We start from the raw sequence: 15,831 nt of genomic DNA on the forward strand, positions 1-15,831 counted from the left end.
TCCCGTAGTCGGGGTCCTTTCTATTTATATATACATAAATGAAGATGCTTAAAAGGTACTTATATGCAAAAGTGCTTAATATTAAATCGGGCTAATAATATACACTACTGCTACGGATGAAATATACTTGCTGCCGATGCAGATTTATATCTTGTGAAAAGCTATTCAGCTGATGAGATGAGGTAAATTACATTTGTAGTTATTGAAAACCAGACTTTACACACAGATGTCTGAATATTTTGTTGGCTTCGACTTTCACAAGTGAGCAACTGCACGTGCGCAAACGTTTCTGTGATATTTAAAAAATAATGTATAATGTTTTGATTTCAAATGAAATTGTATTTGTCACATGCTTTGTAGACAACAGGCGTAGACAGCGCTCTATTCAATCCGCATCGCGGAAGTTCATCTTTACCGTGACAATGTTCCTGCTTTAGCAGAGGCTACATTCTCGGTAAACCTTGCATATGTCTGCTCAATCTGAAATTACCTTTACATTTATATTGCGGAATCTGTAACGCTTCAGCTTTACAAATTGAAAAAAGTTGAAACAGTGAAATGCTTATTTGGGCTTTTATTGATGTTTTACTGTCTGTTTTACGAAATGCATTAATAGCCACTTAGTTTAACAGTTCAAAGGTCTAATTTACGACTGAGTTGCTCTAATGAGTAATTGGCATATGCAAAATGTCTGGAATGAGTGGTTGCTCATGTAGCCTAAGTGTCGAACAAAAGTAGGGTTCATGATTTATGGCTGTAGGTGTGGAGTGCTCTGTTATGTTGCAAAAGAAAACAAAGACACTTGAATTACTTGAAAGGCTAATTATATTACTTGAAAGGCTAATTGTATTTTTGTATTTTATGTTTTGTTTACCCCATATGTAACTCTGTGTTGTTGTTTTTATCGCACTGCTTTGCTTTATCTTGGCCAGGTGGCAGTTGTAAATGAGAACTTGTTCTCAACTGGCTTATCTGGTTAAATAAAGGTGAAATAAAAAATAAAATAAAAAAATCTCTGTCTAATTGAAGGGTGCCTGGTGTTATTTTGGTCCCTTTCACCTCCCCTACTCCCTCCACCCTGTTTCTCATTATGGCTATATTACTATTTATGAGAACAGTGAAAGGTGATAGGTCTACTCCCATCATCATTCAAACATCCAGATCTGGGGAAAGCCATTATGCAATACCTAGGCCTACGGTACCATACATCACCGTACAAGTTTAACAATGCTCTCAATGGTGCAGCTTGGGACGCAGGAGTCCACATACAAGTATACATACGTGTGTGACAAGGTTAATGTCTCTGCGTCCCAAGTGGCACCCTATTCCCTATGAGGCCCTGGTCAAAAGTAGTGCACTATAAAGGGAATATGGTGCCACTTGGGATGCATCCTATGGGTTTCATACTGCAGCAGGTGGCACTGTTGAGGTTTACCTGTTGCTTTTGTGTGAAGGCATTTCACAGCCAGCTGGATAAACTATGGAATGCAGTTTGTTACCATTCGATTTCTATGGTTGTGTAGAGAGTATCCAAACACTTTAAATAAATCTAGCACTGGCAACCTCATCAGTTTATATTTTATGGTACATAACTTACCAGGTATGTAATTACATGGGGAAATGGTAATTACATAGTAATACCATATTTATTAATCAGTCACCTCTGCCCATCCTTGACCCTCAGGTGCATTCGGCCTGACCCTTAACCCCTGACCTTTACCCACAGACAGGTAGAGGAATCCATCTAGACACAAATAAGATTAAAGTGTCCCCCCCCCCCCCCTTAAATATTCTCCCTCAGATTATGTCCTTTGTATCCATTCCTGCCATTATTTAATATGAGTGTTGTTGTAAGATGGATGTGTCAGAACAGTGGACAACCCGTTATTGGATGAAACTAGGACTGAATCCAAGCTGATGTGGGACATTCTAACATTCTGAGATTTCGACATTCCAAACTCCACTTAGAGGTGATTCTTGGACTAAATTCCACCTTGTCATCAATTAGTATATACAAATAATTAAATACAGTTACTGTACATTCTAGTTGTTAACAAATATCTGCAAGTAAAAGTTCAGAGTGCAATTTGTTCACTTCTACTTCTCTCTCTACATAAATAGAAATGGCCTTATTCTATGTCACCGAGTATGACATTCTCTCAGTCTGATATCTGAGAGAGAGAAACGTATTCATAAATGTGCCTCATTGACAAAAACGGTGTAACTTGGGAGTTCTGAAACCCTAGCCGGGTGCTGGCTGGGGCCCTTTGGAATGTGCTGGCTCTAACTGAACAGAGATCCTCTAGCTGGCCAGCCCCCTAAAGAACTGGCTCCAAGAGGTCCTGACAGTGGCTGCGTCTTTCTGAACCAGCTATAGATGTGCCAGAGCTGAACATATATCTGTCTCCTATACAGTGCTAGCAGATGGATCCTGTTTTAACTTTTGTGAACCTGTGTTCACATGATGTATGGCAGAGTTCACTATATACAGTTACTTCTCAGTACCCCATGGAGTGATGTCGGTGGGAATCCAGGCGTAGCTAGTGCTGAATCAGTCCTGTTTACTCTAATATTCTAAATAAACATAACATTTTACATCTTCCTTAGTTCTTTGAAGGACTTCCTCAGTTGTGACACTCAATGTTAGATTAAAAACCATTAAAAACAAAAGTCGGTGCTAATCCAAATGTGAATTTATTTCCATTTTCAAAAAGTGCAAAAGCATGGTGGTAAACTTTTGCACACCGGCTGAATGCGAACATAAGACATATTTTAAAAACATAACAGTCAACACGCTTTGGGGGCGTGGGGTTACAGTCAAAACAGTCTGGGCGACATTCATAAATAAAATGAATATAAAAAAGATGCAGTATGTGACAGGCAGCAGGCCAGGACAAAACCTCAACAGCAGATTTGTGGTTCTATGAAAACCGAGCCAATGATAGATGACTTATGCTTTCACCAAGGTGGCGAACTCTGTGGAAACAAGGAGGAAACAACACCAGTTATTGCAAGGCAGGTCTTCATGAGAACTGTTAAAAAATACACCTCATAAAATCCTCATTCCTACATGGCATCTAAAAGTAGTTACGCGTTACTAAAAATAGTTACGCATTACTAAAAGTAGTTACTTGTTACCGTTAACTTGATAGTTTGATTGAAATGTGCAAAAGTGATTTATTTACCATCTACTCCGATCATGCCATCACCATCAACATCTCCTGCTGCAAGGAAGGCCTTGGTCTCTTTATCTGTCAGAGCTCTGGCACCAGCAGAGAAGGTCTGGAGGAACAGCCTGGAGAGCGAGGAGGAGGGAGGTAGAGAGGGAGGGAGAGAGGGATGAGGGAGGGAGAGCAGGAGGAGGGAGGGAGGAGAGAGGGAGGGAGAGGAGGAGGAGGGAGGGAGGGAGGGAGGGGAGAGGGAGGAGGGAGGGAGAGAGGGAGGAGGGAGGGAGGGAGAGCAGGAGGAGGGAGGAGAGAGGGAGGAGGGAGGGAGAGAGGGAGGACAGTGGGAGGAGGGAGGGAGGGAGAGAGGGAGGAGGGAGGGAGAGCAGGAGGAGGGAGGGCGAGAGGGAGGGAGAGAGGGAGGAGGGAGGAGAGAGAGAGGGAGGAGAGAGAGATTGAGGAGGGAGGAGAGAGGGAGGGAGGGAGAGGAGGGAGAGAGGGAGGAGGGAGGGAAAGAGGGAGGGAGGAGAGAGGGAGGAGGGAGGAGAGAGGGAGGGAGGGAGAGAGGGAGGAGGGAGGAGAGAGGGAGGGGGAGGGAGAGAGGGAGGAGGGAGGAGAGAGGGAGGGAGGGAGAGAGGGAGGAAGGAGAGAGGGAGGAGAGAGGGAGGAGGGAGGGAGAGCGGGAGGAGGGAGAGAGGGAGGAGAGAGGGAGGGAGAGAGGGAGAGGGAGTAGGAAGAGAGGGAGGAGGCATTTTGAGAAAATTGTGTGCTATTTTCCCATGTGAATTCATGACGTTTGAATTCATTAGTTGAATTAAAATGTAGTTGACCCTCAAATTGACCCTTGGATCTATTTTAGTTGAAAACATTTACATTTCCGGCCTCATCAGAATAGTCAGAAGGGAATCGCCGAAATATGTAGGTTACTGGTGTTCATTTCAGTTGAAGTTACCCCTATGCAGTGAAATTAATATGAGACTTGGTGAGTAGAGAGCAAGGAATAGTCAAGATATGCACTGGTATTAATTTCAGTTTCAAGGGTGGTGTTGCGTTGTACTGTACAGTAAGGTAGCCTTTGGCAACTGAATCAACTTGATCAACATGAGACTTACTTGAGCTCATCCTCCTCAATGAAGCCACTCTTGTCCTGGTCAACGAAGTAGAAGGCTTTCTTCAAATCCTCAGTAGACTTGCCAGCCAGGCCAACCTTGGTGAAGAACTCCTTGTGGTTGAAGGACTCAGCAGCTGTGAGAGATAAACCCAGTGGTCATTTCAACATCACAGCCTGCTCATGGATGACTAAACCTGGTCAATATGGGTCATTTCACTTTCACTGTCATTGATCGTCATAAATCAATAAAGTTCAGCACACCTTCACAATGCTTGAGGGCAGCAGCGATATCCTCATCCTTAAGCATTCCCTTGAAAGCCATTTTTAGATTCTGAGAAATGGAGAGCGAGATAGTGAGAGAAGATAGCAGAGAGAGAGAAAGACATTTTCAAAGTCATGAACATTAATATTTAACAGTAAATACATAGGCCCACTAATAGACTATCTTGTATCATAGGCCCACAAATAGACTATCTTGTATCATAGGCCCACTAATAGACTATCTTGTATCATAGGCCCACCAATAAACTATCTTGTATCATAGGCCCACTTATAGACTATCTTTTGACTCTGATAACCACAACTATTGTCAAGAAAATTGTCTTAGGCTTCTAGATATATGTAGATAGACCTTTTCTCAAATGTTCTTTAATTAATTAACTAATTGTTTAGATAATTAATGGATTTAAATGGATAAGAAATAGCATTGGGTCTGTGTTATCTGTAGCCTACAAGTTTACATTCCAAACTTAGCTCCTCTGTACCTCAAAGGCAGAGCGCCCCAATGCAAGAAACTACAGTAGGCCGACGCCCATACAGTGGTATGCTGTGACCCATGACCTTTAGCTCTAAATCACACTAAAAGATTCACATAGGACTTTCACTGTCATGAAGGTCCATCCATGGTCATTTAGATGGAGAACAAGCATTGGTTTAGAAAGAAACATTGAGTAAGACATGTCTGCCAGTGACTGTAAGCATCATTCAGAGTGGTCCTCGAACTGACATTCCTCGTGCGACAAAACCATGGCATAAGTCCTCCATCTCCATCTCTCAGGTAAACGCTTGAAGTCCCATGTTATTATAATTGGTTTGCCTCCAACTCCAAACGCATTCCAGATAGAGACGTTTCCCTCTTCATTTTGATTGAATTTATTCCGTGGAGGTAGTAAAGAAAAATCTTCGCATGTTGTTGATGTTGAAAACCATTGGCGGTCAGTAAATTAGAACATCAGTCCGGTTGAGGGAACTCACCTTTGGAAGATTAGTGGATTAGTGACGAGGAGGCGGCTGTATCTCAGTGTAGGGCCGGATGAAGCAATACTCCCCTAGCTCCCACATTATATACTCTCGCCCTTCAAGGTGTAACGCACACCATATGCTTAGGGTTAGTTTTGAAAAAATGTGTCTAGTAGTCAAATTGTTCTATATTTATCCGTTCAACTAAGGATATGCATGCAGTCCTTGGTGAAATGCAAGACAGGCATTTTTGGGTGCCAAGCTGATCTACTCATTCGACTGTATCTTGGAGGCAAAATGCCTGCAATGCATATTTTTTTGTAATATGACCCCTTATCTGCAATCAGGGCAATGTGACTCTTGGGGACCTCAGTGAGTTTCTGAATGTATAGAATAAGTATCAGATCATAAACCAGATATGAACCATTTAGTATATGTCAAATCAGATCATTTTGTTTTATATGATTTATATAAAAATGTAACTGTTTTAAGCTAATGTACATTATAGTATTAACCATAATGTACTCTAGTGTATATGCCTTATGCTAATTGCTATATTCTTGTGATGTAGGCTTTGATTTTCTAATGTATCATTATTTTGCATAGATTCTTATGCTAGATGATATTGTGCTTGTCATATTTGTAAACAATATAAATCACCTCCATACTAGCGCAGTCTCATTTAAACATGTTAAAAGTTGTTGTTGTTGATAGAAAAATATACATGATCTTCTTGACAGTTGAAAGGTTCCCAAGCTATCAGTTTATAGCAAGAAAGCTAATCCCTCGTCTGCCCTTCATATAACCATAAGGAGAAAATGACTTGGTCTGGATGATATACTGCAGTTGGATACGCATGAGAGGAATACAGACGTTTGTTGACTTGACTCTTTACCCTGGGCTACATGCTCATATTCATGCAAGGACCAGCCTGTCAATGCCATGGTTAGGATACGTCACATACTGTCATATGACGACAGGTGCTATAATATCTATGGTCAAACCCAGATATATTTACATACTTTCCGTCAGGGAAAGACAGCTGCAGGCGAGGCAAGGGTTAAGCCAAATACTGTTTATTTGTATTGGTTTACAATATCATATTTTCCTTTGTCGAAACAACAGCATATTGCACTACTACAGAGGCCTCCTGTAGCTCAGTTGGTAGAGCATGGCGCTTGCAATGCCAGGGTTGTGAGTTCGATTCCCACGGGGGGCCCGTATGAAAAATGTATGCACTCACTAACTGTAAGTCCCTCTGGATAAGAGCGTCTGCTAAATGACTAAAATGTAAAATGTACTAGTACTGACAGACAGAGGCTGGACCAACCCAAGAAGTCGCTGAGCAGACCATGTACAGCTTGCCTTCAAATTAAAAGATTGTCAAAAATAAACATCTTCTTCATCTCCATCTCTTTATGAAGACATGACAAGGTTGGAGAACTCTGAAAGAGACACACAAACAAACCAAAAATAAAATGTGCTCATTAATGTTCAAAATGCAGAATGTAGAGATTGAATTACTTTCCAACCACTTTCCAAACTAGGTTTCTGACCCAGTAATCCTTAAATTTCCACTAGAATCATAAATGTTAACGGCTGGCCCCGGCCCTCGTTGCCTAGTAACCCTACCGTCCCAGCCTATCTTTCCGTCCCCGTCCTTGTCCCCAGCCAGGAGGAAGGCTCTGGTCTCAGCCGCTGTCAGGGGACGAGCCCCCTTAGAGAAGTTCTGGAGGAAAAGTCTAACACACACACACAAAAACATGAAACACAAAACATTAAAGTAGTATTACATGCAGTACCCTGTACAGTAGAGGTTTTGTGTGTTTGGTTGTATCCATCTAACGGATCAGAAGTACTTGTATTAGGCAACATTTGTTGAGAAACCAAAGAAAAATAATGATTGGTATGATCTGCTTAGTATCAGCTGCTGTTTTGATCATGGGTTCAAGTTCCCTGGAAGACATGTCTGTTATATTGAGACTCAACTGTAGCTCGTCCTGTTCGATGTAGCCACTCTTGTCCTGGTCCAGGATCATGAAGATCTTCTCAATCTCAGGGAGAGACTTCTTGGACAAGCCCACCATCGCAAAAAACTTATTTGGGCTGAAGGAGTCGTTTGCTAAAAGCAGAATGGACAATGTATAATGACAAGTGACCAAACAAACCTTTGATGTTTGAAGTTAATAGCTCATAACTCACTGAGTTTCCTTTTCACTTGGATTTCCTGAGTCTTAATATAAACACATTTGTGAAGCCACAATCATATACTCAAAAATATACTGCATTCATGAGTCCCTATGGGCAACCTAAAATCCTTACTGTAAGATTAAGATTAAGATAACTTTATTGGTCAATAGCACACAAGGTCCAACTGAAATTTGACTTCCGCTTTTAACCCAACCCCTCCTAAAGACGCACATACATATACAGGTTTGGAGAGGTGTGGGGGGCTGCCACACTGTAACATTCCCCATACCCATTATGCAATAGTAGAGGTCAAAAGTGCTAATGCACAATGTAGTACATCCATACCTCTGCAAGCATTGATAGCTGAAGTAACATCTGACACAGCGAGGAAGTCTGTGAGAGCCATACTGAAGCTGTAGCGAGATCGTGATGAAACGTAGCAGCTTGTGGTTGTATCCAAACTGATGGTGAGGTAGAAAGCTACTGATAAGAGGGACCTTATGATACTGTGATGTCAGAAACCACCAGCGTTTCCGTGCCAAATACAGCTGCCTTCTGGGCCCACTTGATGTTCAACTGACATGGATGACAAAGCTTTTGTTTGGCACTTCAGAGACAAACTGAAAGTAGCCCTTCTGTTGAACAGAAAGGCATTCTTAGTAGCTTTCCCCCCATATACAGTGCATTCGGAAAGTATTCAGACCAGTGGAGGCTCCACAGAGGAGGAAGGGGAGGACTATACTAAAACTAAACTAAATATTATCACGTTACTGAATAATTGATTAAAACATACTATTTTGCAATGAAGGTCTACAGTAGCCTCAACAGCACTCTGTAGGGTAGCACCATGGTGTAGCCGGTGGACAGCTAGCTTCCGTCCTCCTCTGGGTACATTGACTTCAATACAAAACCTAGGAGGCTCATGGTTCTCACCCCCTTCCATAGACTTACACAGTAATCATGAAAACATCCGGAGGACGTCCTCCAACCTATCAGAGCTCTTGCAGCATGAACTGACATGTTGTCCACCCAATCAAAGGATCAGAGAATGATTCTAGTACTGATAGTGCATAAAATGTGGTCAGTAGTTGACTCAAAGAGAGAGAAAGACAATAGTTGAACAGTTTTGAACAAATTAATTTCTTCCATATATGAAGGAGAAGCAAGAAAGAGATATAGAGAGAGATTGTCATTTTTTTTCAGTTTCACTTACTTAGCTAGCAAATGCAGCTAGCTAGTTTAGCACCCGGCTCAAACAGAGGGATGCTATGTTAGCTAGCTGGCTATGACTATTCAACACAGCACTGGAACTCTTCCAAGTCAAGGTGAGCTTTTGGTTTTACTAATCTATTGCCACCGGGGCCCGCCGGTGTAAGTGCGAAACTGCTTACTGACTGTATTTTTTATTTTTATTATTTTTATTTCACCTTTATTTAACCAGGTAAGCCAGTTGAGAACAAGTTCTCATTTACAACTGCGACCTGGCAAAGATAAAGCAAAGCAGTGCGATAAAAACAACAACACAGAGTTACATATGGAATAAACAAAACGTACAGTCAATAACACAATAGAAAATCTATATACAGTGTGTGCAAATGTAGTAAGTTATGGAGGTAAGGCAATAAATAGGCCATAGTGCAAAATAATTACAATTTAGTATTAACACTGGAATGATAGATGTGCAGAAGATGATGTGCAAATAGAGATACTGGGGTGCAAATGAGCAAAATAAATAACAATATGGGGATGAGGTAGTTGGGTGGGCTAATTACAGATGGTCTGTGTACAGGTGCAGTGATCGGTAAGGTGCTGTGGTATCGCGTCGAATGCTGGTGGTTATTGCTGTCAACAAAGAGTCCGCTTAGGCTGCACCGTGGTTAGAGGCTTTTATTAATATCACACGTTTGCAGCATAAGTTACAGACCCGCGGTGTCTGGAGAAGCGCCGTCCCAAATTAATCTGAATGCTTCTGACCCCTCCTTCGTTTTTCCCCCAGTATATATAATCTCCCCAAGATGTGGGTGGCTCCCTCTACTGTCCAATCCCCTGTCTACAACACACTTCCTGTCTGTTGTATGTGGCGTTACACTAAAACATTCCCTCTTGATACTAAAATCAACGTCCTCTCCGGTTCCACTTAAAACATTAACAACGTCATAATCTTCATATACGATAGTGCTCTGACAACTGACGCTTAAAGTTAGTGAGGGAGATAAGAGTCTCCAGCTTCAGAGATTTTTGCAGTTCGTTCCAGTCATTGGCAGCAGATAACCGGAAGGAATAGCGGCCAAAGGAGGTGTTGGCTTTGGGGATGACCAGTGAGATATACCTGCTGGAGCGCATACTGGGGGTGGGCTAAGATAAGGCAGGGATTTGCCTAGCAGTGATTTATAGATGACCTGGAGCCATTGGGTTTGGAGACGAATATGTAGTGAGGGCCAGCCAACGAGAGCGTACAGGTCACAATGGTAGGTAGTATATGGGACTTTGGTGACAAAACGGATGGCACTGTGATAGACTACATCCAATTTGCTGAGTAGAGTGTTGGAGGCTATTTTGTAAATGACATCGCCGAAGTCAAGGATCGGTAGGATAGTCAGTTTTACGAGGACATGTTTGGCAGCATGAGTGAAGGAGGCTTTTTTTGCGAAATAGGAAGCCGATTCTAGATTTAACTTTGGATTGTAGATGCTTAATGTGAGTCTGGAAGGAGAGTTACGGTCTAACCAGACACCTAGGTATTTGTAGTTGTCCACATATTCTAATTCAGACCAGCCGAGAGTAGTGATTCTAGTCGGGCGGACGGGTGCAAGCAGCGTTCGATTGAAGAGCATGCATTTAGTTTTACTAGTGTTTAAGAGCAGTTGGAGGCTACGGAAGGAGTGCTGTATGGCATTGAAGCTCGTTTGGAGGTTTGTTAACACAGTGTCCAATGAAGGGCCAGATGTATACAAAATGGTGTCGTCTGTGGATCTGAGAGTCACCAGCAGCAAGAGCGACATCATTGATATACACAGAGAATAGAGTAGGCCCGAGAATTGAACCCTGTGGCACCCCCATAGAGACTGCCAGAGGTCCAGACAACAGGCCCTCCGATTTGACACATTGAACTCTATCTGAGAAGTAGTTGATGAACCAGGTGAGGCAGTCATTTGGGAAACCAAGGCTATTTAGTCTGCCTATAAGAATGTGGTGATTGACGGAGTCGAAAGCCTTGGCCAGGTCGATGAAGACGGCTGCACAGTATTGTCTTTTATCGATCGCGGTTATTATATCGTTTAGGACCTTGAGCGTGGCTGAGGTGCACCCATGACCAGCTCGGAAACCAGATTGCATAGCGGAGAAGGTACGGTGGGATTCGAAATGGTCGGTGATCTGTTTGTTAACTTGGCTTTCAAATACTTTCGAAAGGCAGGGCAGGATGGATATAGGTCTGTAACAGTTTGGATCTAGAACGTCACCCCCTTTGAAGAGGGGGATGACCGCGGCAGCTTTCCAATCTCTGGGGATCTCAGACGATACGAAAGAGAGGTTGAACAGGCTGGTAATAGGGGTTGCGACAATTTTGGTGGCTAATTTTAAAAAGAAAGGGTCCAGATTGTCTGGCCCAGCTGATTTGTAGGGGTCCATATTTTTTTGCAGCTCTTTCAGAACATCATCTATCTGAATTTGGGTGAAGGTGAAGCGGGAGGGGCATGGGCAAGTTGCAGCGGAGGGTGCAGAGCTGGTGGCCGGGGTAGTGGTAGCCAGGTGGAAAGCATGGCCAGCCATAGCAAAATACTTGTTGAAATTTTCGATTATTGTAGATTTATCGGTAGTGACAGTGTTTCCTAGCCTCAGTGCAGTGGGCAGCTGGGAGGAGGTGCTTTTATTCTCCATGGACTTTACAGTGTCCCAAAACTTTTTGGAGTTAGTGCAACAGGATGCATATTTCTGTTTCAAAAAACTAGCCTTCGCTTTCCTAACTGATTGTGTATATTGGTTCCTGACTTCCCTGAAAAGTTGCATATCACGGGGGCTGTTCGATGCTAATGTAGTTCGCCACAGGATGTTTTTGTGCTGGTCAAGGGCAGTCAAGTCTGGGGTGAACCAGGGGCTATATCTGTTCTTATTTAAGATGGAAAGGAAAGCACTTTTAAAGAACAACCAGGCATCCCCTACTGACAGAATGAGGTCAATATCCATCCAGGATACCCGGGCCAGGTCAATTAGAAAGGCCTGCTCGCTGAAATGTTTTAGGGAGCGTTTGACAGTGATGAGGGGTGGTCGTTTGACCACGGACCCACAGCATGATGCTGCCACCACAATGGTTCACCGTAGGGATGGTGCCAGGTTTCCTCCAGATGTGACACTTGGCATTCAGGCCAAAGAGTTCAATCTTGGTTTCATCAGACCAGAGAATCTTGATTATCGTGGTCTGAGAGTCCTTTAGGTGCCTTTCGGCAAACACCAAGCGGGCTGTCATGTGCCTTTTACTGAGGAGTGGTTTCCGTCTTGCCACTCTACCATAAAGGTCTGATTGGTGGAGTGCTGCAGAGATGGTTGTCCTTCTGGAAGGTTCTCCCGTCTCCACAGAGGAACTCTGGAGCTCTGTCAGAGTGACCATTGGGTTCTTGGTCACCTCCCTGACCAAGACCCTTCTCCCTCGATTGCTCTCCACACCTTAGCACACATGCACACACACACACACACACACACACACACACACACACACACACACACACACACACACACACACACACACACACACACACACACACACACACACACACACACACACACACACACACACACACACACACACACACACACACACACACACAAACACACACACGCGCACACACACAAACACACACACACACATTCATGATACACACACATCACAATTGCTGCTACCAGACTCTTATTTACTATTAACGCACAATTTAAACACTTGCCCCCCAATCCCCCCTTCTCAGGTAAACGTGTAAATATTGGACTATAAATTGTGCCTTCCTTCTTTCTCGCTAAAATGTTTATTCTATTATTCTGAGCCATTTACTTCATGTTCATATTATCATATTTGATTATTTCTTATTGTTGCATTGTCCAGAAGGAACCTGCAAGTAAGCATTTTGCTGGACGGTGTATACCATGTGAATCCTGTACATTCGATGAATGAAACTTGAAACTTGAAAAAGTGTTTGTCTTTGTATTCATGTGATTGAGTGTTTTTCCTTTAGGACATATTCGGGAAAGGCTTTAGGACACATTCGGGAAAGAATTTAGGACATTTTTGGGAAAGCCTTTAGGACATGCAGAGGAAAGGCTTTAAGCCATGAAGGGAAAGGCTTAAGGAACAGATAAGTGGCCAAGAAAATAGAAGACGTTATATTAGATGCCGGCTGGCTGGCCTGCTCTCTCCCTCTCTCTTCCTCTCCCTCTCTCCCTCTCTTCCTCTCCCTCTCTCCCTCTCTTCCTCTCTCCCTCTCTCCATCTCTCCCTCTCTCCCTCTCTCCCTCTCTCTCTCCCTCTCTCCCTCTCTTCCTCTCTCCCTCTCTCCATCTCTCCCTCTTTTCCTCTCTCCCTCTCTCTCTCCCTGCCCCCCCCCCCTCTCTCTCTCTTTCTCTCTTTCTCTCTTTCTCTCTCTCTCTCTCTCTCTCGCTCTCAAATTCAAATTCAAGCTGCTTTATTGGCATGAAAAACATTGCGTCAATATTGCCAAAGCAACAATGTATACAATATAAATTGTAATAAAATAATAAAGAATAACAAATAATAATATAAAATGGTAGTAAATAATAATAATAATAATAATGAAAAAAAATAATATATATATATATATCTCTGTCTCTCTCTCTCTGTCTCTCTCTCTCTCTCTTTCTCCCTCTCTCTCCCTCTCTCTCTCTATCTCTCTATATATCTCTCTCTATTGCTTTCCATCTCTCTCTCTACCTCTCCATCTCTCGCTCCACCTCTCTCTCCACCTCTCTCTCTCTCCCTCTCTTTCTCTCTCTCTCTCTCTCTCTCTCTCTCACTCTCTCTCTCCATCTCTTTCTCCATCTCTCTCTATCTCTCCATCTCTCTCTCTCTCTCTCTCTCTCTCGCTCTCTCTCTCTCTCTCTCTCTCTCTCTCTCTCTCTCTCTCTCTCTCTCTCTCTCTATATATATATATATATATATATATATATATATACAGTGGGGAAACAAAGTATTTAGTCAGCCACCAATTGTGCAAGTTCTCCCACTTAAAAAGATGAGAGAGGCCTGTAATTTTCATCATAGGTACACATCAACTATGACAGACAAATTGAGGGAAAAAAATCCGGGAAAGGCTTTAGGACTGCAGCAACATCAGCATCGTTAAGACCGGCGAAGGACATGTTTAGCTGTGGAGAAAGCGGAGAAGATCAGTTACAGCAAAGCAAATGTTATTCTGTTCATCACCTGAAACTACTCATTTCATTATGCTGAAACTTTATCCTTTATCCAAGTTGGATATTTGGAAGATTGAACACCCCATATTAAACAATTGCATTTCCTAATAATATAAGTGGTAATAACATAGTTATTGTTATGTTATTAACATCTGAAAATCAAGTTATATTCTTTTGGTTAGTTTTGGTTATTTTGGTTAGGATCGGTTATTTTGATTAGTTTTGGTTCTTTTGGTTAGGATAAGTTATTTTGATTAGTTTTTGGTTCTTTTGGTTAGGACAGGTTATTTTGATTAGTTTTGGTTCTTTTGGTTAGGATAAGTTATTTTGATTAGTTTTGGTTCTTCTGGTTACGACAGGTTATTTTGATTAGTTTTGGTCCTTTTGGTTAGGATAGGTTAGGACAGGTTATTTTAATTAGTTTTGGTTATTTTGGTTAGGATAGGTTCACACTGCAGAGAGCATCAGGATGGATAGTCCTCTATTCCAAAGCCCGGACTTGCAGGCAGTGAATGATAAAGTATATCATCCCAATGATGTAGCCTGGGGATTTAGCTTCCATTTGGTTCCTTGATTATTCCAAAGGCAAAAAAAAGACTTTTCCTGAGTTTCTTTAATTGAGATAGCCTTTATAGTAGATACATCCACCATGTTCTGTTCCATAGCAAGGTGTAGTAAAACCGAAGGGTTGAAGATACATGCAAGATGTTGTCGACCTGACAAGATGAAGATTTATCCCTCTGCAACAGACTCACCTCAGGTTTGGCTCTAAGGCTTGAGTGGATTCGCAAAGATTATTCTGCCAACTGGTGTAAACCCCCCTGCCCAAGCCCTCGAACTTATATACCCTACTCGCCCGAAATGTGAGACATAATGTAATAGACACCGCATGCAAAGCAGTTGGTTGAAAATGTGTCCCGTAGTCGGGGTCCTTTCTATTTATATATACATAAATGAAGATGCTTAAAAGGTACTTATATGCAAAAGTGCTTAATATTAAATCGGGCTAATAATATACACTACTGCTACGGATGAAATATACTTGCTGCCGATGCAGATTTATATCTTGTGAAAAGCTATTCAGCTGATGAGATGAGGTAAATTACATTTGTAGTTATTGAAAACCAGACTTTACACACAGATGTCTGAATATTTTGTTGGCTTCGACTTTCACAAGTGAGCAACTGCACGTGCGCAAACGTTTCTGTGATATTTAAAAAATAATGTATAATGTTTTGATTTCAAATGAAATTGTATTTGTCACATGCTTTGTAGACAACAGGCGTAGACAGCGCTCTATTCAATCCGCATCGCGGAAGTTCATCTTTACCGTGACAATGTTCCTGCTTTAGCAGAGGCTACATTCTCGGTAAACCTTGCATATGTCTGCTCAATCTGAAATTACCTTTACATTTATATTGCGGAATCTGTAACGCTTCAGCTTTACAAATTGAAAAAAGTTGAAACAGTGAAATGCTTATTTGGGCTTTTATTGATGTTTTACTGTCTGTTTTACGAAATGCATTAATAGCCACTTAGTTTAACAGTTCAAAGGTCTAATTTACGACTGAGTTGCTCTAATGAGTAATTGGCATATGCAAAATGTCTGGAATGAGTGGTTGCTCATGTAGCCTAAGTGTCGAACAAAAGTAGGGTTCATGATTTATGGCTGTAGGTGTGGAGTGCTCTGTTATGTTGCAAAAGAAAACAA

The 15,831-nt window shown here is 42.2% G+C and overlaps 2 protein-coding genes across 2 annotated transcripts; both read right to left on the reverse strand.

The window, feature by feature from the left end:
* Positions 1 to 2,678: 2,678 nt before the first annotated feature.
* On the reverse strand, positions 2,679 to 4,597 carry LOC311122568 (parvalbumin beta 3-like; the record flags this gene model as incomplete). Its single annotated transcript, XM_084158079.1, has 4 exons — positions 2,679 to 2,976; positions 3,186 to 3,295; positions 4,277 to 4,409; positions 4,537 to 4,597. The coding sequence occupies 4 exons, from the start codon at positions 4,595 to 4,597 to the stop codon at positions 2,951 to 2,953; spliced, it is 330 nt and encodes a 109-aa protein (XP_084014205.1). The 3' UTR covers positions 2,679 to 2,950.
* Positions 4,598 to 6,930: 2,333 nt separating this feature from the next.
* On the reverse strand, positions 6,931 to 8,110 carry LOC311109357 (parvalbumin, thymic-like; the record flags this gene model as incomplete). The annotated part of the gene is made up of 4 exons (XM_084152208.1): positions 6,931 to 6,959; positions 7,147 to 7,256; positions 7,504 to 7,636; positions 8,050 to 8,110. The coding sequence occupies 4 exons, from the start codon at positions 8,108 to 8,110 to the stop codon at positions 6,931 to 6,933; spliced, it is 333 nt and encodes a 110-aa protein (XP_084008334.1).
* Positions 8,111 to 15,831: the final 7,721 nt, after the last annotated feature.

This window comes from Coregonus lavaretus (assembly GCF_964263955.1).
Source record: "Coregonus lavaretus genome assembly, chromosome: 1".
NCBI lineage: Eukaryota > Metazoa > Chordata > Actinopteri > Salmoniformes > Salmonidae > Coregonus > Coregonus lavaretus.